The sequence below is a fragment of the Lycium ferocissimum genome, chromosome 8 (genome assembly GCF_029784015.1).
Source record: "Lycium ferocissimum isolate CSIRO_LF1 chromosome 8, AGI_CSIRO_Lferr_CH_V1, whole genome shotgun sequence".
Taxonomy (NCBI): domain Eukaryota; kingdom Viridiplantae; phylum Streptophyta; class Magnoliopsida; order Solanales; family Solanaceae; genus Lycium; species Lycium ferocissimum.
The window spans coordinates 43,050,214-43,074,184 of NC_081349.1; the positions used below are offsets into that span (position 1 = coordinate 43,050,214).

Consider the following 23,971-nt stretch of genomic DNA (forward strand, 5'->3'; position numbering starts at 1 on the left):
ACGCTCTGGCTCGAGGCACGTCATTAGCTCTGCCAATTTCGCCGAGCTTACTCTTGAGCTCGTCACTAATCCGAGCTCGTTTCTCGGCTTTCTGTTCGACCACCCTCAACTTCTCCTTGTCATTAGCACTCTCGAATTCAAGCTGCTGATTTCTTTCGGCCATCCTCACGGCATCGGCCTTGACCGAGTCAAGTTCACTTCGAAGTTGGGTAAAATTAGCCTCGAGTTCGCCGAACCTCAAAATAACATGAGCATTGTCTTGATTAAGATCGGTATTATCCGCTTCAAGGAGCCGGTTCTTTTCAACTATATTGGCCAACTCGGCCTTCAAGCCAAGGTTTTCGACCTTTGCCACTTCGAGCTCGGATTGAAGGTTGGGAAGGGAAGCTGCCCGGCTCAGTTGGTCTTCCTTCTCCCGCAGGAGGAGTTTGAACTTCTCCGTCTCCCGGCTCTGAGCGTCCAGTTGGGCCTTTAAGTCATCAACCTCGTGTTAAGCCTGGATAAAGCCTTCATTGACGAGCACAACACTCTGCAGAAAGAGGAGAAGCAGATCAAGTTAGGAAATTGATTAGCAGGAATAAAGAACACCATTAATATTGGAGGAGACCGTTAGTATATCGCTTGCCGGTTACGTACGCATGCCCTCGTTTATAAGGTAATCGCGTTAAACCCCCACCATCTTTTCTTTGTCCGAATCAAACAAGAGGTCTTAGATAACTTGCAACCCCGGCGAGACGGGATAAAAACTGCCGGGTCCCGGGGACGGTGATCACGGCGGACCTCGTCCTTCCCTTTACACCGGGCCGGGGAAAATACCTACGAGCTGTTCTCGCACCCGATTCAGTGGACCGGCTTGTCGATCTCGTGGCCTGAGGAATTTGAAGATGGCCAAACCCGACAGCTTCCCCGATTGCAGGAGGGATATCCGAGAACATGTCATCCAGGTTGTCGGACCTCGACGCTGGAGCAGGGGACACCGAAACGGCTCCAGCAGCCCCGGTAGAAGCAAGTGCCTCGGATGTAGTAGCTTGGTCACCACCGGGCGGTGGGCTGGCAACTATTGTAGCCTCGTTGACCGGGGCTGGAGCTGATTCAGGCCTTTGATCAGCCCCGGTATCGAAAGACGGGCCAGATCTTCTAGGCCTCTGCCCCAAGGGTGCCACTTCGGCCGAACCGTCACCTGAAATATCGATAAATTCAATAGACCTCAGTGGAATTGAAAAAAGAACACCTTCCCACCTGTGTGCGGGGTCGGGACGGAAGTTCCTTCCTCGGCTGTATATGAGGGCGGAGTGATAATCTCTTCCTCTGGAACAGAGGCGGCAAAGCGGCTTTCACCAACACTTCGAATAAGAATATCGGACTCTGATTCATCCCTCAAGGTCCGAACATCGCTCCTCGATCTCTTCTTTTGTTTCTGCCCTTTGGCCAAGGGTTTTCTCTGCCTCTTTCCGGCTGCAGCAATGAGCCGGGATAACCCTTCCATATCGAACTGAGAAGCCAATGCAGCGATCTCGGCCGCCGATTCGGGTCTCAGCTCCACCGAGCCCTTAGGCAAGACTGAATACCGAAGGAGTTAGAAAAAGAAAAAGGGAGAGTGAGCGTAGATACCGAATCAAGAAGAAGATTACCGTGATGGGCAACCCATCGGCCACGCAATAGGTCCCCCCATGTTCGTTTTTCATGATGGTATTGGCCAAGGATTGCTCCAACCCACTCCGTAAGGTTCCGGACAGCTGACGGTATCCATGCCTCGGCTAAAAAAAAAAAACACATATGTAAGGGAGAAAATTTTGGCAAAGCGCGGAGGAAGGATAATTATAGAAGGGAGAACTGAAACTTACGTTTATCATTCCACTTCTCATGAAAGGGCATGTGATCGGCCGGAATAATGTCCACGGTCCTTACCCGAACATAACTTTCCAGCCATCCTCGATCCCTATCCTCGTCGAGTTTGGAAAAGATAGGGTTCCGACCTCGCTTGGCGATCTTTATCACGCCCCCTCGAAAGATTCTCGGAGAATACAACCGGATGAAGTGCTCCAACATGATTTCCCTTTTTACATTATTGGCCAGTAAGCGGAGGCAGGCCACGGTCCTCCAAATAATCGGCCCGGTTTGGGCCAAGGTTGCGTTATATGTCCGGCACATCTCCAAAATAACCGAATCAATTGGAGGGTCGAATTTTAGCGTGAACGGATACGTGTAAACGTATAAGAAGCCTTCTCTGTGATCAGTAATGGACTCGTCGGGCCCGGGAGAGAACACTTGCACTGGATGCTTATCCCATCTACATTCTTCCTGGACCCGAGGTAGAAGATCCTCCGTAATAGACGAAGGGTATCACCTTACGTCGTAACCCCTATCCGCGACTGTAGATGGCTTCTCGACATCAAATTCGTGGTTGTAGTTGGGCTTGGACGGTACTATGTCCAGAGCAGTCGGTTCCACAAATGTTTTTCCTTCGGGTTGTGAAACGGGCTCGGCTACCGGAGAAGAAACCGAGGGTATGTCCTGGGAAGAAGGTTCGGTGTTAGCAGACATTTTAAAGATAGAGTGGAAATTTGAAAATTTGAAGTGGCAGATGAAAGGTTTCACGACAAGAACAAAAACAATGAAAGAAGGAATGTTGGAAGTGGAGGCCCAATTCGATCCTTGATGCAAGAAACTTTGAAGATTTAGTGAGCAAATGAAGAATAGGGTCTTTTACGATCAAATAAGCAAAGAAGTTGAGCAAGAGAAGTGGAGAGAAATGGAAATGAAAGTGGAAAAATGAAGTTGCCTTGGGCCTTATATAGGCATCCCACTGAAACGGTTACAGAGAACAACCAATCGAGCGGCGACACGTGTCCTACAATTAATGAGACATGATATGAAGCGACGTGGGTAAGGAGGTTCCTGAGGTCGACCACTCGGGGCGAGACACGTGGCAGAAGTCAGAAAGACGTGACATAACTGTTCCCGCCAAATTTGAAGATAAGAACGAGCTTGTGGAGTCATCGGTTTTAAGACTTTTCCACTTCCCGTTACTCCGGTAAAACTGCTATCCGAAAAGTGTGGGGACTATCTGTATACGGTAAAAATCGGATCAATGTATGACCGGTAAGTCCGGAACCGAAGGTAAGTCCAAGTGAACACCAAGCCGGGTACAGCTGACCCGAGAGGGATAAAAGTGTGTCCGTTGGTCAGGGTACGCCGACCCAAAACCAGCGTGTCCGTTGGTCCGTGTATGCTGATCCAAAATCAACGTGTCCGTTGGTCCGGTTAACCGGTTGCGATATTGCCACGCGTCCGGAGACCGTTTTGTCATTTTGTACTGACAACCGTACGGGTATCAGACCGTACGGTCTTACCTTATCCTTTTTAGGGTTTCTTTATTCTAACAGGCTTTGTATTGTAAAGAGGGCCCATGAGGCAAACCTATAAATAGAGGACATTGTCCCACTTTTGGTGGTTAGTTTTTTTTAGATCTCAACATTGTAATAGAAAAATATATAAAAGCTCTCTCTCTCTCTCTCTCTGATTTTAGTCCGAATCAGTAGTGTTCTTTATCTTTGCCCATCCATTCAACATAGTATATATATATATATATATATATATATAGCTTAACCACCAATATCAATATACTTATTCACGGCATTAGTACACACACACATATATTATAACAAACGAATCCATACACATTTCATATCCACCAAAATAGATTAAAATTCATCCACATATCCTATACCTCACTTATAAATTCAATTATTACCGAAATTCGGGGTAAACAAAAAGCTCCAACATAAAACAACTCATCAAACTCAATTGCCTTCTTTCAAACTTTACTCGTTCCCCCCAATTCTTAAATGTTCTTCACCTCTTCTACAATATCTGTTAGAAATTTTACGGAAAATACTCGATCACGAACACTTTAACGAATTCACATAGCTTGAGGCATGTCAATTAAGACACTGTCCTTAAGGATATTTTACCCGGTATTAGTGTATTCCCAAAATTCATTAAGCTCTTCTAATATAAAACTAGGAGACAAAATCTAATAAAGATTAACAAAACAAAAAACCCCACACACTATAATATTAAAAGAAATATCTATGACTCTTGATATGGCTTTTTTCTCCACAATTAAAGTACACAAAGGAGTATCTATATATGTAGGAAAATTAGTGACCAAATACTTAACATCAACGTTCATATAGTAAATTGTAATAACAACCATTGATGGCTATTTAAAGACCAAATAGAAATGGTCAAAAACGTTTTGGCAACCGCCACTTTCCCCTTAAGAAAATCATTAAGGCTAATAAAAATAGTATCAATCCTTTAGTTTCAAATGTTAACGTTAGTGCCATATTAAATCATAATTAATAGTATATTATCTTTTTGAGATAAATGAAATATTATTTTTTAACAATTCGCCACATATCTTAAAAGATTATCAAGGAATAAAATGAATAGGGAGTTTTGTTGGGTTTTTCACATATGAGTGCAATGCGTCAAATCTGGTGTCCCGTAGACTATGAACCAGACCTAGATAAAATAAGTTTAAAATTATAGAACAATTGGTGAAGTTTAGAACTTCTATGAACCAAGAATTCTTTTGTAAGTTATGGTCTTATTCTATCACATTATACTCGCACAATCTTTGTCGCTATCGCGGTTTTGCGTTAAGAGGCCATGCGCGTGTCCTGATATTCATGAGTGCTTTAGCGTCACAATTTCATAGGAGCGGCACCACTCCACACTCATATAAGTCCACTCATCAAGTGTATTCTGCAGAGCAATACACCACCTATAAAGGATATGAATTGGATTAAGAGTTTAACTCAGCCTCACTCCGCCTTGCAGTATTGCACTATATTCACACACCATAGGAAGGGACATAATTTAATAGTGCACATTTGATCAACTAATGACTTGTTATTACTCATATGAACCTAATTCATTGGATCTCCAATCACATAGGTTGAGTTACCATCATTATTGGTCTTCTCAATTGACAAAAAAAAGGTCTCAATCCCCTTGATGTTTGTTATAGTCTGTGAATCGGTCAAATTCACCTCAGACTTCATACAATTATATATAAAAATTATCACATCTCGCAGCAGCTGCTCTTATCACAATATTTCGACACAAACAATGTTGATTTTGTTTCTATTTGAATACTCGCTAAGTAGTATCTTAACCACTTAGCCTCATAACCAACCAACTCCAAAGCCTCAATTCATATATCATTACCGATATAGTAATTATGCTTTACTTGGTTGATTTATATGTTATTTCACCCCCACAAAAGGTGAACAATAGTTTCTAGTGAATTTTTGTCTCAACTGAATCAAATATCCGATTATCATCATTGTATCTCTCTAATATACTACAACAAAATTCATTTAATACCATGATTCTTGGTACCTCTCAAATATTATTTCACAAATAGGATTGATCTCATCATCGATGGCTTCTTTCCAAAACTTTATTTTCAAAAAAAAAAAAATTGGATAAGAAGACCGAGAAAAATATTATCTCTTTTTAAAAAATTCTCTCAAGATTACTCTAGTAATACACCATGACCCCCCACATTTTCAAAAATTTTAAGATAGGAGAATAGTATTTTTCATAACTCATAATAAGTATTATCAATTTCTCATAAGACTCATCTTATAGATAACAAGCTAATAATAAAGCTTCACCCAAAATATTATATTCAACTAATAATCACATTATGGCATCATCGACTAATATTTAAGAAAGTACCATTTTTATAAAAATTGAAATGAATAAATCTTAGTAAGAGATCTCTTAAAAATAAGAATATGTATAATTGATATGACATACATAAGTGAAAAAAAAAAAGTACATATACTAGTATTTATAACATTATTTTTTTAATATTGTAAGCACACAAATACACCATGATTGCAAACTCATTGCTCATAAGATTATTATATATGCAACCTTATAATACTCAAAATAAAAACTTCACTCCAACTTTTCTTTTTTCGTTAAAAATATATATTCCTCATTAACCAAATTGGTCAGAATAATAGCTAGAAACATGGATCAGTCAATAACTTTCAGATGTGAGTTTAAGAAGAACTTTTCTCTTTTTAAGGACTACTCAAGTTCTTGAATCACCGAAATAAATAAATCATTCTTCTTCTTCAACTTAGGTGTAAAACACAAAATTAATTAGGTAGCACGAAGATGCTTAGTAAGCATGAAGATGCATGCTTAGTAGCAGCAAAGTCGTCTAACACCCAATGTCTCGCATTAGCCACAAGATTCACTTATGAAATGACCACAACAATTATATCATCTGCTTACTCAAATTTATTTTTACTTAGCGGAATTATCATTTCTCCGAATCTTATTCTGTATTGATGAACCTGATGGCTTATTTTGCAATGCACAAAACAACTATTATTTTGCTAAAGGTTCAATATAATAAGCTTTCCAGAATCTGAATATCATATTATTTGACACATGAAATAATTTTGTCAAATGCTACCTCATGATAAATCTTTTTCGTAAGTACCAATTTCATTTTCATATTCAACTATCAAAGTAAATTTTTCTAAATATAAAAGCAACACAAAGCTTAACTTCCGCATAAATGTCCTGTACTTATAGAAAAAGAACCCAATTAGAATTAAACAATTCCTTCACCCAAATAACCAAGCAAGATAAGCAAAGATTTTTTTTTTTTTAATCCAAAAATCAATATGCTTTGGTCTCCCAATATATTTTGTCACAATAAAAATCTAAAATAATTTGTAAGGTTTAAAATTTAATAAACCATTTTGTCCCAATTAAAAACTTTATGTTAGAACTTCTTTTTTTCCAGGTTACCTACCAAAGAGTACACAAAATCAAACGGAAAGGAAAAAAAAACAAGTACCACAAACATATCAAATTCTAAGATTAGGGAATAATATAGGCTTAATGAAGAACTTCCACATTAACGTAACTAAAGATTATACACAAACATCTATATCTATATATAATATAAAGCTAGGAATAGACAATCCTATGTGGCACATCTCAATGGCCTCCATTGACATTTATCTTTTTTCTCCCTTTTTTGACATTTTCTCCATCATTTTTATCATTAACTATATTTAAAAGCCCATATAAAGACAATTAAAAAAAGAAGAAGAAGGAATTGTAGCAATAAATTAAGAAGATGAAGCGTCAATAGCATGAGCATTACATACGAAATGAATATTAACTTGTAAATGCAATAAACATATGTATTAAATGTTTAATCAATGACCTCATTTTTCTGATAAAAAATTTAATAATTAATGATCAACATTCACAATGTTAATATAGCAGAATACGTTAAACATGATATAATGCAACCATAAAGAAATTACTTTTCCAATAATAGTTTTCAACCTTTCATATTCCTTCTTTATGGAAATGCCTGGAGTCTTCCTCTATTTTTGAGTATTAACTGCCATTATTTGCTCCCTCACTTGTAACTTATATCGCATTTAAATTCATTAAACCTCTTTAATTACCAAATACTACATTTAAATATGAAGATAAAGAACAAGTGTAGACAACTCTATGTTGATTAGGAACTACCTTGCGTTTTTCTCCTACACATATTTTATATTTCAATGTCATTATACTATGTTCATCCTTTTTAACTTTTTCTTATTTTCGGACATCAAATTTTTGCTAATGAATATGAAGGTTGGATCGAGATGAGAAGGTAATAAAGAATTCTTTTCTCTGAAAATACTAATTATTTTTATTTAACTATCGTAGCTTTTTTCGGTGAGGCTATTCAACTCTCTTTGTCTCTTCACCTTATGATATTCTAATATTTTTGTTGCTATTTTGGATTTGGTATACTATAACTCCCGTTTGGTCATAGAATTTTCACTCTTTCTTTTTTAAGTAATTCAAAATAATGTTTAGTATATAATATTAGGTTCATTGTTTAAAATTTTCTTTGAAGGCAAAGAGCCATTCAAAAAAATCAAGTAATGCTTCGAGTAAGAGAAATCCTGAGGTCATGGAGACAAACCTTTTCTAAAGTCGGCTGAAGAATATAATCAAACGGATGAATATAGTAATCGCTAAATCATGTAGAAGAAAATTATGTTGAGATGGACTCCTTTTCTTTGTAAGATATTTTTTTCAAGTCTTTTTTTAATTTGCTCTTTCCCTGTTTAGGTTTTTACTATAAGAACATAAACCACGTTGGTTATTCTCCTATCCATTGTAAGTTTGTATAGTTTCTCAAAGCGTGAGTTTTTGATTAATCGAAAGCTAACATTAGTACAAAACTATATAGAATATTATTTTCCAAAGCTATTAGGTATAATATTGTTGTTTCTTAATTAATAGTATAATATATAGATTGTAGCCTATCAGCTATTGTATTTGAATGTGATAAACATGTCATAAAACTAAAAAAAAAATATGATAAACATGTCACAAAACTATATAGAATATTATTTTCCAAAGCTATTATGTATAATATTGTTGTTTCTTAATTAATAGTATAATATGTAGATTTTCTCCTATTGTATATGAATGTGATAAACATGTCATAAAACTAAAAAAAATATTTTTAAAATTTATGATCTTAAATATGCGATGAATTTCTTATTGGGTTAAAATCATGTCATTAAGAGTAAAATAAAAAATTTAAACTAAATCATATTTATCTCAAACGTTTTTAATGACATCCAATATTACAAAAGAAAAAAAAAACGAAGCATTGACACTAAAAGATGAATTTAAAGTAAAAAGCCTATTTAATTGGATCGACACACTAAAAAGAATCTTTAGAATATTTTTAGAGCTAGAATATTTAAATATTTGTTTTGTGAATTTAATGAGGTATTTTTAATGGTCGGACAAATGCACTAGTTTTTGAATAAAATGAAGATGATCACAATTAGTCCATCGATTTTCCCTGTTTGGCACTTGATAATTTTTCTTTTTTAATCCATCGATTTTCATATATAAATACATAAAACCAACAATTGAGAAGTTAAAGTGCAGTATCTTTCACCATGCAAGATGCACATACACATTAACAATCTACAAGTCCGAACTTCTATTTTTTTTACTATCCAAGCACAACCTAAAAGTCTCAAATAAAAGTATAAATTAATCATATCAAAATCACTACTACTTTCCTTTTAGATCATATATTTTTCATTATAATATAATTCAGAAATATACCTGTAACTTAGACATATTGTATTAAGTTATTCTCTGTCAATTTTCCATAAGAACAGCGAGAAAATATCCTTAAGATTGTTGAAAATCTTACGAAAAATATCGATCGCGAACACTTTAACGAATTCACATAGCTTGAGGCATGTCAATTAATCGTCACGCCCCAAAACCACCCTAGACCGCATCCGAGTATGTGCCCAAGAGTATTTTCTGTAAACTAGGGAGCTTCTAAGATAAAGGATTAATATTCGACTCATCGGGACGCAGCCCGGACAACTAATGTAACAAATAAGTAAATCAATAGGGTGTCCCACGAACGAATGTGTGGGCTCACCAAATTACAATGTAAGTCCTTCCTAAGCACCTCCGGAGTATCACGAACACGTTCTTCCGTTACCTAACATACCATCAAAAACAACAATGGTATGCTCGAGTACTTCGTACTCGGTGAGTGCCTCGGGGACAATGAATAATACGAAAATAGAGTAAAATAATACATGAAGAAATCGGTCTTGAAAATCATATGAAATCAACATAAGTGGTAGTTATTCGCCTTATGTATCCCAATAATAAGTATCAAAACCCATTTATAAATGTTAAGTTACAACTTCAAATATGCCCTTTTTAATCAATTAAGATAGTCATCAATAATTCCATAAGAGAATATGTCACGCATGGCTCAAGAATCAATCATGTCGCGCATAGCGCACCACCGACTATGTAGTACACGGTGGCTATCCTTCCCTCCCGAATAGCTAGGCATAAATCACGCATGGTACATCATATCGCGCCATAGCGCACCCCCGGACTTTGTGGTACACGGTGGCTATCCTTCCTCCCGAATAGCTAGGCATAAATAGCGAACCCGGCCGGTGGCCACTTTCTTTCCTCCCGAATGGCTAGGCAATGACACACTAGGATCCATAGTGGCTATAGCTAGGCCAAACACAACAACAAAATTCATAGCATAGAACGATTCACAATTTGTCTCAAAATAGTCACACCATCAAATAGCATTAAAGTTCATTATGCCATTACGAAAATCCATAATATCATAGATAATTACTTTATCATAGTTCCTTTGTAAAATCATCAATACCAAAATTAACCATCATTTGAAACATAAGAAAATGATTCATAATATCACATACATAGATAGGGTTTGTTATAATCTAGATTTAATGTGGGCTTGTCCCCTCACGCACATTAACCATTAATCAAGACATGTAATAAATTTCGAAGTGTAAAACCAATTATAGATATCATTCAAACATGCTTTTATAAAGAATCAATCTTTCAAGAGAGTTTAGACACATAAATTACCTTTATATTCAAAAAGGATTTATTTTTAAAGAACTGAGAAATCAATAAGATTTTTAAAAGGGAGACATACTTAATTTGTTAAACAAGGTTTAACAAATCACTTTTCTAATGAAGAATACCCAAACCCTAGCTTGAATTACTTTGGAAAGAATTATGTTGCAAACTAGGTTTTGGTCATAAAATCATGTTAGAAAGGGATTAGGAACTTGAATTCAACCTAGAATCATGGTAACACTTACCTTGTATGGTTCTTGAGGCTTGGTACTTGTTCTTATTGACTTTAGGGTAAATTTTCGTGAAAGAAATAAACCCCAAACCTTAAATATCCGAAAACGCGTAAAAATCCTAAATATGACCCGATTCGCGATTGGTCCGCGATGCGGGACCAAATCGACCAATACTCAGACTTGCGCGATCTCGATGCGGGGACATCGTGCACGCGCCCCCACGCGCCTGAAAAGTCGGCATGTGTCGGTTCTGCACAGTGTTCGGTAAAATGGACATAACTTCTTGTACGTAACTCCGTTTGGGCTGGGCGACCTACCGTTGGAAAGCTATTTCAAATATCTACAACTTTTATTGAGGAAGTGTTTCCAAATTCACAACACATTTTCATGAAAATCGCCCAGAAGACAGACTACCAAAACTTAGGCGAATTTAAGAGGCCTTAAGAACTTCACTAATTGGTTTGACTTCAAAACGACCATCCTACTCGATTCACCAAGAATGGATTCATATAGATAAAATATCATCTTAATACTAGATTTTTATATATTCACACCTAGTTCAAGTTTACGGGGTGTTACACTGTCCTTAAGGATATTTCATCCGGTATGAGTGTATTCCCCAGGATTCAACAAGCTCTTGTAGTACAAAACTAGGAGCCAAAATCTAACAAAAATTAACAAAATAGAAAACCCAGCACACTATAATATTAAAAAAAAAAAATCTATGTCTCTTGATATGGCTTTTTTCTCCACAATTAAAGTACACAAAGGAGTATCTATATATGTAGGAAAATTAGTGACCAAATACTTAACATCAATGTCGATATAGTAAATTGTAATAACAACCATTGATGGCTATTTAAAGACCAAATAGAAATGGTCAAAAACGTTTGGGCAACTGCCACTTTCCCCATGAAGAAAATCATTAAGGCTAATAAAACTAGTATCAATCCTTGAGTTTCAAATGTTAACGTTAATATCATATTAAATCATAATTAATACTAGTAAATTATCTTTTTGAGATAAACAAAATATTTTTTAACAATATCCATTCTTCCCTTCATCTAAAACCAAACCATTACACCCTTTCAACAACCTTAACTGCCTGTTCTAACATCGTACATCACACTAAATTCGGTAAATGTACCCACGCTTTAGCCATTAAAACAAGGCTTAAAGAATACTCTCACGTATTGAATTCACTCCTTTCATTCTACGCCAAATCGAAATATTTGGGGTCGGTATGTGCAAAGCACGTATAGAGAGACTAGTATTTAAACGGAAAAGGGTCATAATTACCCCCCTCTACTATCGAAAATAAGCTACATCTGCACTCTGTTATACTTTTGTAACAGATATACCTCAACCGTCATACTTTAGAACTATATTTACCTCTTACCCGTTAAAACTAGTTATATTTACCTCTCACCCGTTAAAACTAGTTATATTTACCTCTCACCCGTTAAAACTTCATTTTCAGTTTTAAAAAGTCACACCTCATGCTCTTATTAAACGAAAAAAACCAGCCATAACCGCCTTTAGTAATCATCGAAGAATGAACTTGACGCGTTACAACAAACTAACTACCATTTGCCGAAAGCTCCAACACAAAACAACTCATAAAACTGAATTGCATTCTTTCAAACTTTACTCGTTCCCACCAATTCTTGAATGCTCTTCACCTCTTCTACAAAATTCACTCTTCCCTTCATCTCAAACCAGACCATTACACCCTTTCAACAACCTTAACTGCCTGTTCTAACATGGCACATCACACAACTAAATTCGGCAAACAGGTCCACGCTTTCGCCATTAAAACAAGGCTTAAAGAATACCCTCACGTATTGAATTCACTCCTTTCGTTCTATGCCAAGTCGAAAGATTTGGGGTCGGTGAAAAGTTCATGTGCAAAGCATGTATCGAGAGACTAGTATTTACTAAACGGAAAAGGGTCATAGTTGCCCCCGCCTACTACCGAAAATAAGCTATATCTCACATATACTATTGTAATACAACGTCTTACCTATATTTACCTGCTACCGCTATATTTATGTTTTAAAACTTAATTTTCGGCTTTAAAAAGTCACGTGTCACAACATTAAACGAAAAAAAATACATAATCGCAATTAAGTAGTCATTGTAGAATGAACTTGATGCGTTACAATAAAGTAACAAACTTTAATTGCTCCCACCAATTCCCCGAACCATTACAAAATCCAACTCATCTAAAACCAAACCATTATACTTCTTTCAACCTTAACCGCATGTTCTAACATCGTTCCACTAAATTCCTATGAAATATTTACGCATTCGCCTGACTTAAAGAATACGAACTCGTCCTTTCAATCCATTCTTCCCTTCATCTAAAACCAAACCATTATACCTATTTTCAACAACAAATATATCTCAATGTTTGAGCCATCTCGACCTTTAAAAACTTCACACCTAAAAAGTTCTCATGCTCTTATTAAACGCATTCGCCATAGAATGAACGAGACTTAAAGAATATTAACCGAAAGCAAAAGTATCAAACTTAATTCTTCTTTCAAACTTTTTCGTTCTAAGCCAAGTCGAAAGATTTGGTTCTAACATCGTATCTCACACTCAAATTGAAAAGTTCGCCTCTAAAGAATATTTATCGAAAAAGTCATATCCATTTGCTCCCCTCTATTATCGAAAATAAGCTATATCTGCCCTCTGTTATACTTTTATAACAAATATATCTCAATCGTCATACTTTAGAGCTATATTTACCTCTCACCTTTTAAAACTTCATTTTCAGCTCTAAAAAGTCACGTCTCATGCTCTTATTAAACGAAAAAAAACAACCATAACTGCCATTAGTAGTCATTGTAGAATGAACTGGACGAGCTACAACAAACTAACTACCATAACTGAAAGCTCCAACACAAAAGAACTCATCAAACTTAATTGCCTTCTTTCAAACTTTTCTCGTTCCCACCAATTCTTGAATGCTCTTCACCTCTTCTACAAAATCCACTCTTCGCTTCATTTAAAACCAGATCATTATACCCTTTCAACAACCTTAACTGCCTGTTCTAACATCGTACATCACACTAAATTCGGCAACCAGCTACACGCTTTCGCCATTAAAACAGGACTTAAAGAATATTCTCACGTATCGAATTCTCTCCTTTCGTTGTATTCCAAGTCGAAAGATTTGTGTTCAGTGAAAAGGGTATTTAAGGAAATTGAAACTCCAGATGTTTATTCATGGACAACGTTGTTGTCTGCTTGTACTAAGTTGGGTGAAGTTGGGTATGCTTGTAAGGTGTTCGATGAAATGCCGCAGAGAAATTTGGCTGTCTGGAACGCGATGATTACAGGGTGTGCTGATAGCGGGTGTCACGGGGTTGCTTTGGATTTGTTTAAAAGAATGCATTTTTCGGGTGTTAGATGTGATAATTATGCTTTTGCTAGTGTTTTAAGTTTGTGTGATTTGGAGTTATTGGATTTTGGAAGACAAGTGCATTCGATTGTCATTAAAACGGGGTGTTTGGCTAGAGCTTCGGTGATCAATGCGTTGGTTACGATGTATTTTAACTGTAAGAATGATTTCGATGCTTTTGGAGTATTTCAAGAAGCTGGGGATGAAGTGCCTGATCATGTAACGTATAACGCAATGATCGCTGGTTTAGTGAGTATGGAAAGAGTTGAGGAGGCCTTAATGATGTTCAAGGATATGCAAATGTTTTCTTTGACACCCAGTGAGCTCACGTTCGTGAGCATAATGAGTTCATGTTCATGTATTAGAATTGCTTCTCAACTTCATTCTCAAGTTGCGAGAAGAGGTTTAGAAAACTATACATCTATAGCTAATGCAACTATAACCATGTATTCAAGTTGCGGGGACATGAATGCAGCCTTTTTAGTTTTTGAAAGACTAAAGGAGAAGGATAACGTGTCGTGGAATGCCATGATTACGAGCTATGCCCAAAATAGTTTGGGGAGAGAAGCAATTTTCACATATGTTGAGATGCAGAAGGAAGGGATAAAGGCAGATGAGTTTACAATAGGAAGCATACTAGCGAGCGCAGAGTCTCTAGTAGTTGTCGAAATGATTTTAGGTGTTGTTTTAAAGAAGGCACTTATCTTGAAGACTGAAGTATCTAATGCACTGCTCTCTGCCTTCTGTAAGCATGGTGAAATGAAACAGGCTTATCAAGTTTTTCATGACATGTTTCCTAGAAACATGATCTCTTGGAACACATTGATTTCTGGTTGTCATCTAAACGGACTACCCATGGATTGCCTGCGCCTGTTTTCTGAGATTGTTAGAGAAGGTTTGATGCCTAACCCTTTTACTCTCAGCATCATTATGAGTGTTTGTGCCAGCATTTCAGCTCTACAGCAAGGGAAGGAGATTCACACTTACACTCTCAAATCTGGATTGTTTTTAGAAATATCCTTAGGAAATGCTCTCATCACTTTATATGCAAAATGTGGAATGTTGAATTGGTCTCTAAAGGTGTTCCAGATGATGATAGAAAAAGATGTAGTCTCTTGGAATTCGATTATTACTGCCTATGCTCAGCATGGGAAAGGCAAGGAAGCTATAACTTGCTTTGAGATGATGCAAGAATTAGGTGGGGTCAAACCAGATAACACCACCTTTAATGCAGTTCTGTCAGCTTGCAGCCATTCAGGCTTAATTGATAAAGGCATTGAGGTTTTTACCTCTATGGTTCGTACCTATGGTATAGAGCCTACAGCAGACCACTTATCTTGCATTGTCGATCTTCTAGGTCGGGCTGGGTATCTTGATGAGGCAGAAAAACTGATTAAAGATAGGCATGTTGATGTAGATTCCACTGTTTGGTGGACACTATTCAGTTCATGTGCTGCTTATGGCAATGTTAGACTAGGCAGAATTGCTGCGGGGTTTCTGCTTGAGACCGAAAAGAATAACCCCTCGGTTTATGTGCTTTTATCCAATATTTATGCCAGTGCAGAGAACTGGGAGGACTCCGCTAATGTGAGGAAATTGATGAATAAATGTGGAGTGTTAAAGCAACCAGGAAGCAGTTGGATAGGATCCTAAAGCTCGTTTTCATTAATATGGACTGAAGACGTTTTCTTGTGCAAATTTTAAGGAAATATCTGCACTTTGGTTAGCATTCTATGAATCTAGGCCTTGAAGTGGGCAATTGCATAATGTGATTGTCATACCAAAAAGACAATTCGTCTGTTCAGATGGTAAGTGTTAAACCATTTTTTAAGCACAGATGTCTTTGACAACTCTATGGCTTTGATTAAATATTAAAGACTCACGAAGTTACTTTTTGCAAACAAGCATGTGAGGAAAGTTGTTGAAATTATGTAATTAACAAAAATAAGTGATTCTTCTTTTTCAGTTTTTAGTTTATTTTTTCCAAATTTTTTGATCACCTTTCTACTGAAGATATGCATCAAAAAGACTTGAATGCTGCTTCAGAGGATAGAGGGTAAAGCAAAGCAGAAAAGTAACTGTAGATAGCAAGAAACCAACAATTTATCACAATCTGTTTGAGTCATTCAGGGAATCAGCTCCTGCTTTCAAGTCTCTTGAATTTCTTTAATGTATTTAATGCTTGTTGGGTAGTGGTTGACTGAGAAAAGACTCTTCTTAGGATTAGCCTGATTTATATAAAGAAAATGAAGTTTATCGATAAGCCAGTGAGGTGAAATAGGCTGCTTTTTATCCTAAGGGTAGAAGTGGATCGCCAAGAAAGTGTTTCTCAAGCAGGATTGCCAACAGAGTTTTGACTTTATTGTTTGTAAACCTTAATAGGCTCAGATGAGATCAAAGTTGAACATGTTTAAAATGATGTGCATTATGTTCTCAAAAGAAAAAAGGGTGAAATGAGTCGTCCCCTTTCTGCTGCATTGTATTATTTATTTGTAGCAAAGCTACAGGTTTCATATATATTCCAAAATTCAAAGTTTCCATGCCTTCATCTTGATAATTGATGAAATGATGTTATGCAGAGTCAAATTCATCTCCTTGGATGAAAATTGAGGCAAACTAGCTAAGCATGAAAAGACTACGGAAGGCATCAAACTCGATTATTAATTCTTTCATCTGTTTTACTTACCTCGAGGTATTTCCTATTTCTTTCTTCTACTTCTAAGAATGGTGTTGTACCGAATGGATAGCTCATGTAGTTTCCTGCTAAAAATATGTGTTGTCAGTAGATGTGTTGGTTTTAGTCAAAGCTAATAATAGTATTATTTTTCAGAATTGTAACTTGGCTCTTAAATGGTCACAATGATCCGCTTCCTTACAAGATTAGAGAGAAGAAACATACCAGATAAATGTATCATATACCTAAATCAGCTTCCACTGTTAATTCATTAGTCTACATGAGTATATTGTAAAACACACATCCTACATTTCCAACCTAACTATAACCTATCATCCTATTGTATCCTATTGTACATTGTAAAACACACATCATGCACCTAATGTGCTTCAACAATCACACACTTTGTATAGCCTCTTATAAGAACTAATGTTGATGCTTGTATATTAATCACAAAACCTTCAGAAAAAGAGTGTAAAACAGAAAGAAATGGCAGGAAGTCATGTAGCCGTTAATGTTCTCTGTCACTCATCTTATAAAGTGACTGTTCTTGGAGTCGGAGGTGGTGTAGGCCACCAACTACTGGTACTTCTAATGAAAATGTCACCATTAGTTTCACCAGTGAATCTTTATGATCGACAAAATATCAAAGGAGTTGCAGTTGATCTAAGTCATTGCAACACTTCCTCTCAGGTTTCACGCTTCACCGGAGAGTCTGGATTGGATGACAGTCTTAAAGGTGCAAATATAGTCATAGTGGCTGCTAGTTTCAGCTATAGCCAAGCATGTCCCCTGATGACTTATTCAGCACCAATGCTGAAATAGTGGAGAAAATGGCCGAAGCAATTGCCGATAACTGCCTAATGCATCTGTACGTATAATTAGCAACCCTATGAACTCTACAGTTCCAATTGTTGCAGAAGTTTTGAAGAAAAAAGGAATTCTATGATCCCAGAAAACTCTTCGGCGTTACAACCTTAGATGTTGTGTGTGCGTGAACATTTGTCTCCCAGAAGAAAATTGTAAATCCCATTCATGTAGATGTCCCTGTTGTTGGAGGTCATGCTGGGATTACCATCCTGCCTTTACTTTCTAAAACCAAACCAGCAACTATTTTCAGGGACGGAGAAGTGACGGACATTAATTTGAGAATCCAAAATGCTGGATTAGAAGTAGTGGAGGCAAAAGCTGGTACAGGGATTGCTACCCTTTCCATGGCATAATCAGCAGCAAAGTTTGTGGAATCTTCTCTCTGGGCACTCAATGGTGACAACGATGTCTATGAGTATGCTTATGTCCAGTCGGATTTGACTAAGATTCCTTTCTTTGCCTCAAGGCTTAAACTTGGCAATGATGGAGTAGAAGCTTTGGTTCCATCCGATCTCTATGGATTGACGGACTATGAACAAGAATCTTTGGACGTTTTAAAAGCCAGCATTGAAGTCAAGCATTCAGAAGGGAATAAGTTATGTTAAGACGGAACCATAACCACATATTACCCCTGATTAGATTGTCAACTGTTACTGCCATGAAATTTACTCCTGATTAGATATATCATATATAAAGGAGCTGTTTTTTCTTTTTTTTTTTTTTGGTTGATGTTGGTATAGGATATAAAAGTAGTGATTTAAGTTTAACCATTTGCCAACTATTTTCGATTTAAGTATTTCAATAAAAATGTAGTGCATAAAAAAAAAAAAATTATGTTATCCTCATTCTCTTTGCGTGATATAATCCTCACAAAGCATCTACCATCTCTTTCCAGCCAAATATTCGAGAAAATGCAGATAGCTATCTGTTATTCATAATTGTATGCTGGCCTTAGAAATATCTGCCCCTTTCAGCTGCTCAAGGTTTGCTGAATGTTCCCAGGAATAACCCATCCCACATTAAAGACATTGAGGAACATTGACCATAGCTTCCAAGTGAAGTTACAGTGTAAAAGAAGATTATTGACAGATTCCAAAGCTTCTTCACAAATGTAGTACTTGCTGCAAATTGTCTTGGGTTAAGCATGCATTATGAGCTGCAATCCAAGCAAATTCAGCTATCCTAGGGGGTGCTAATCATTCTCCAAGGCTAATCTTCAACACATTTTTTTATTTGAAGTTACATATATAGGATGTCCTGCAAAAAACTTAATTAGTCAAGTACTCAAAAACAAATACTAGTATCATTGATGTTATCAGACGTCATGCTACACTCCATGAGAGTGATATGTACCTTTGAGGTTAATCTCAAATATGTTTTACACCCAAATGAGCTGTTGTTTCCCTGTTTCCCAAAAACAAGCATACTTTTGATATGCTCTACTTGGTTAGTACCTTTCTTTATCATCTTCTCCCATTTTTTAATTTGTTACTTTGGAGGATTGTTCTGTTGCTTGAACGAAGAAGGTGAAAGAGACATTGTGTTGGGAGATTTGGAGTACTCTGAGAGACGTCGCGATTTTAGGTATTGTAGGAGTATAAAGGTAGAGGATATTAAGGGTCTTTGTGTAGGATGCGTAGAGGAAGAAGCGGCCAGGCCCTACGACGAGATCCGGGGAGTTTTGGAAAAGTGCGGGCGTGGCAGGTTTGAGTGGTCGATTGGGTTGTTTAATGTCATTTTTAAGACGACGAAGATGCCCGAGGAATGGAGGTGGAGTACGATGGTTCCTTTGTACAAGAACAAGGGCGACATTCAAAGTTGCAATAACTATTGAGGTATCAAGCTGCTAAGTCACACTATGAAAGTGTGGGAAAGGATGGTGGAGATCAGGGTGAGGAGAGGCAGGGTGGTGGAGATAAGGGTGAGGAGAGGCAGGGTGGTGGAGATAAGGGTGAGGAGAGGTGTGTCCATTTCGAAGGCCGTTCGGATTCATCGGAACCTTTGGACTACGTGCCGTTATCTTGTGAGGGCGGGTGGAGCAATAGGGAGATGAAGAGAGACTTACACATGGTTTTCATCGACCTAGAAAAGGCTTACGACAAAGTGCCAAGAGAGATTTTATGGAGATGCTTGGAGGTTAGAGGTGTACCTGTGGTGTGTACATTAGGGCGATGAAGGACATGTATGAGGGAGCCAAGATCAGGATAAGGACAGTGGGAAGAGACTCGGAACACTTCCCAGTGGAGATGGGGTTGCATCAGGGATCAGCTCTTAGCCCATTTTTATTTGCCTTGGTGATGGATGGTTTGACGCGGCAAATTCAAGGTGAGGTGCCATGGTGCATGTTATTCGCAGATGACATAGTCCTAATTGACGAGACTCACAACGGAGTGAATGCTAAGCTGGAGGTTTGGAGACAAACTCCGGAGTCTAAAGGATTCAAGTTGATTAGGACCAAGACGGTACGGAGTGCAAGTTCAGTGACGTAACACATGAGGCTGGCATGGAAGTGAGGCTTGGTACCCAGGCCATCCAAAAGAAAGGAAGTTTCAAGTATCTTGGGTCTATTATACAAGGAGATGGAGTTATTGATGATGATGTCACATATCGTATTGGTGCAGGGTAGATGAAATGGAGGCTCGCTTCAGGAGAGCTGTGTGATAAGAAGGTGCCACCAAAGCTTAAAGGCAAGTTCTACAAAGTGGTATTGAGACAGACTTTGTTTTACGAGGTGGAGTCGGTCGAGAACTCACACGTCCAAAAGATGAAAGTTGCGGAAATGAGAATGTTGCGATGGATGTGTGGGCACGCAGGCGCGAGATAAGATTAGGAATGATGATATCAGAGACAAGGTGGGAGTGGCATCGGTGGAGGACAAGATGCGGAAGCGCGGGCGAGATGGTTTGGGCATGTGAAGAGGAGGAGCACGAGATGCCCCGGTGCGGAGGTGTGAGAGGGTTGGCTATGGACGGTTTCGGAAAGAGGTAGAGGTAGGCGAAGAAGTATTGGGGAGATGTGCTTAGACGGGACGTAGCGCGATTCCGGCTTATCGAGGACATGACCTTAGATAGGAGGCTATGGAGAGCTCGGATTAGGGTAGAAGGTAGTAGGTAGTCCGTATCCGTCGTACTAGTAGTCGCGCTTTGATCTTCATTTTCTTGTCCTTTGATTCTTGCAACTACATGTTGTTTCTTGTACCACAATTATCATATTTATCTGTGGTAGCTACTAATTCTTTTTCTCAGACTGCTTTATCATGGCTTTTGTCGCTTTCGTTAGTTTCATTTTCGTATTGCTTTGAACTGTTTGTGCTTATCTAACTTTTTCTCGTCATGTTTTCTCTTGAGCCGAGGGTCTTTCCGTAAACAACCTCTCTATCTTGAGATGGGGTAAGGTTTGACACTTTACCCCTCCCTGCACCTTACACCGTGTAGGATTTCACTGGGTATGTAGTATGTTGTTGAGGATTGTTCTGTTGAGTAGCCTTCATATGTAGAAGATTATGGATCCTACTTTTTCCATTTCTCTCATGAGATTTTCCTCCTCCTGATCATTATGCCAATTGTCAACTATTTTTTTTTTTCTGGACATTAATAATATTACACTTTATTCTATATTCGCTTGAGCTGTAGGGCGTGCAAGCACTCAGATCATCAGATTGAGTTTGTGCATCAGTTTCCTTCTGTCTCCTCTTGTTGTGTGTGTTTGTGCATCAGTTTCCTTCTATCTCCTCTTGATGCGTGTGCCAGTTTTGTATATTAGGGGTGTCGAAGAGGCTGGTTGGCCTGACTTTGGTCGGACTAAAATGTGGTAAATTAATAAATGGGTGGGTCATTGGCTCACTGAAAGATTATTTGGACTGAGATGGGTTGAGATAAGATAAGCTAAACACAGGTCATAAGCCAATCCGTCCAATACTAATCAAGTTTTAATTTATCTTATTTGGAATGAAGTATACTCAAACATTTGAGATGGGGTCACACCAGTAAAAGTTTTCCTTTAATGGGTCATTACAACTCTGAATCAGATGGAAGGCAAATACTTATCCAAAGTCCAAATAAGCCATTCTAATCTTTCATTGATTGGTTGCTGTGGTAGTTAAATGGATTTTCCAAAAATTAATGCGTGCTTGCACGAAAACAGCATTGTAGATCAAGATTTGACAAGGATGATTTTGATCTTTCCTTTTCCTACTAGTATTAATTTGATCGTATGTCCAATAATAGCTGCAGTTAGCCAATCATTTAAAGGGTGTATGAAACTCGCACTTACAAGGCAAAGTCTTAAAATACCTTAGGGGTCGTTTGGTTCAAAAAAACAAATTCTTTGGGATAAGTTATCTTGGATTAGTTGATTATTAGTTATTTTTTATTGATCGTTGGTATGTTGACTCAAAAGTATTATACATTGGATAATTTCAAAAAGAAGAGGTTTCTTCCTTATCCGGGATAACTTATCAGGGATAACTTATTCCACCCTATGGCAGGTATAAGTTATCCCAGCACTATTTTTACTCTTGGGGTAACTTATCCCATGATTACTAACCAAACAAGGGATAAGGAATTGCTAAATTCTTATCCCATGACTATTTATGTTTATCCTTCTTACCAAATAACCCCTTAGTCCCATATCCATATCACATAGAAATTAAATTGTAATAATAGACTGACACTGCTTGAACAAAAATGCATTCGCCATGGATGCTATAGTCTAAAGAAGGCCCCTACAATCTTGAAAATGTCCTTGCTATAGTCACTTCAAACTTGTTTTTTTTCCATGGTTGTCTTTGTCAATGAAGACCAAGAGGGAATGAAAGAGAGTGTTATCTTAAAAAAATTGTAATAAAAAAGATGGGTGAATTATTATGAAATATTTTCTTACTGAAAAAAATTGTTTGAGTCTTCCTATTCTCTGAGCTTTCTTGCAATTATAATATGCCATCTCAAGTTGTGCGTTATTATTTTACACGCAAGTGACTTGGTAACTGCAAATAATGGCTTATGATACCATGTACTTTTTCATTTTTCTCATAAAGTTGTTTATGTAATATATTAATTAAATGACAGGTCAGTCGAACCTTCTCACTTTTCTCTTAATTTGTTTCATTTGTCATCTTCACATTTCACACAACAATTGGAAAGAAAATACTTTCTTCCATAATCATTTGATCTTGACTTAATCATCAAGAAATTAAAATTAGTGAACATTCAATTATCACATGTAAAGGATATTTATTAGTAAAAGTTTAAAACTTGAGAGAAATCTTGAATTTAAAAGAAGGAATGCATCTTTTTAGACTATAGAAGAAAATGAGTTTCTTGTAATTAGACACTGGACCAGCTTAAGTCTTGCAACTTCACTTTGTAAAAGTTTTTGGACAAAAAGGGGGGAAAATGCTGCTCATATGTTGAACTTTTTCATAATGGAGAATGTCAGTTGGTTGGTTATGTGACCTTTCATTTTATTTACGAGAGTTCGACTCCCATCTTATAATTTCATTCAAAAATTTTCTTCCAATTTTTTTTTATAAACTCATAAATGTAATTATGTAAAATTAAAAATATTGTGCCGTGAATTTCCAACTTGATTCTTTTCCGTTATGGCTGCCAAAGAGAAAGCCAATCATTGGATCAAAGATCTCCTTTCTTCATTTCCCTTTACTTCCTACCAAAACAGATCCATAACTGTTTGCAAATGACATAAAATGTGTCGTACGAGAAGGAAAAAAAGAAAATCTATATTCTCCTTTATTTGGGATTTTGCATTGTCGTTTCCAGCTGGATACAAAAAGGAAAAATTATGTGCTGAGAAAGAAACCAAGTCAAATTATTGTCCTCTCTTTTCCCCGACTGATGAGAAAAGGTTTTAATTTAGAATTAATAATCAAAACACACTTGACCTATCATTTTTTCGCGAGTTTTACGCCTTAACTATCAGATGTTTTCTTTTCCTACCTAAACTATCACCATTTATGTATTAAAACATACATCAAAGCTTAGTAAGCCAATTATCAGTTGTTCCATTTTCTTAATTGAACTATCATCATCTACTCAATTAAGTGTGTTGTAATACGTAGAGGGTGAAAGTTCAGGTAGGAAACGGAGTAGGTGATCATATTTCAGGTAGAAAAAAGGGCATAGCTGATAGTTGCAAAAAAAGTGATAGTTCAGGTGTATTTAATTTTGACCATTATCTCTTTGAAAATCAATCATATTACCCCCGCCATCCTATTTTATATGAAAGTGTTTGATTGGCACAAAATTT

At 37.1% G+C, this 23,971-nt stretch overlaps 1 protein-coding gene and 1 pseudogene across 1 annotated transcript; both read left to right on the forward strand.

The window, feature by feature from the left end:
* Positions 1–13,415: 13,415 nt before the first annotated feature.
* LOC132068536 (pentatricopeptide repeat-containing protein At3g49740) lies at positions 13,416–15,819 on the forward strand. The gene has a single exon (XM_059462157.1). It carries the CDS (start codon positions 13,612–13,614, stop codon positions 15,814–15,816), a length of 2,205 nt encoding a protein of 734 aa, XP_059318140.1. The 5' UTR covers positions 13,416–13,611; the 3' UTR covers positions 15,817–15,819.
* A 1,507-nt stretch (positions 15,820–17,326) lies between these two features.
* LOC132068537 (malate dehydrogenase, chloroplastic-like) lies at positions 17,327–18,325 on the forward strand (annotated as a pseudogene).
* The last annotated feature ends 5,646 nt before the right edge of the window (positions 18,326–23,971 follow it).

Coding starts and splice junctions, on each gene's coding strand:
- LOC132068536 (XM_059462157.1), top strand. CDS start 13,612: ATGAACTGGACGAGCTACAACAAACTAACTACCATAACTGAAAGCTCC.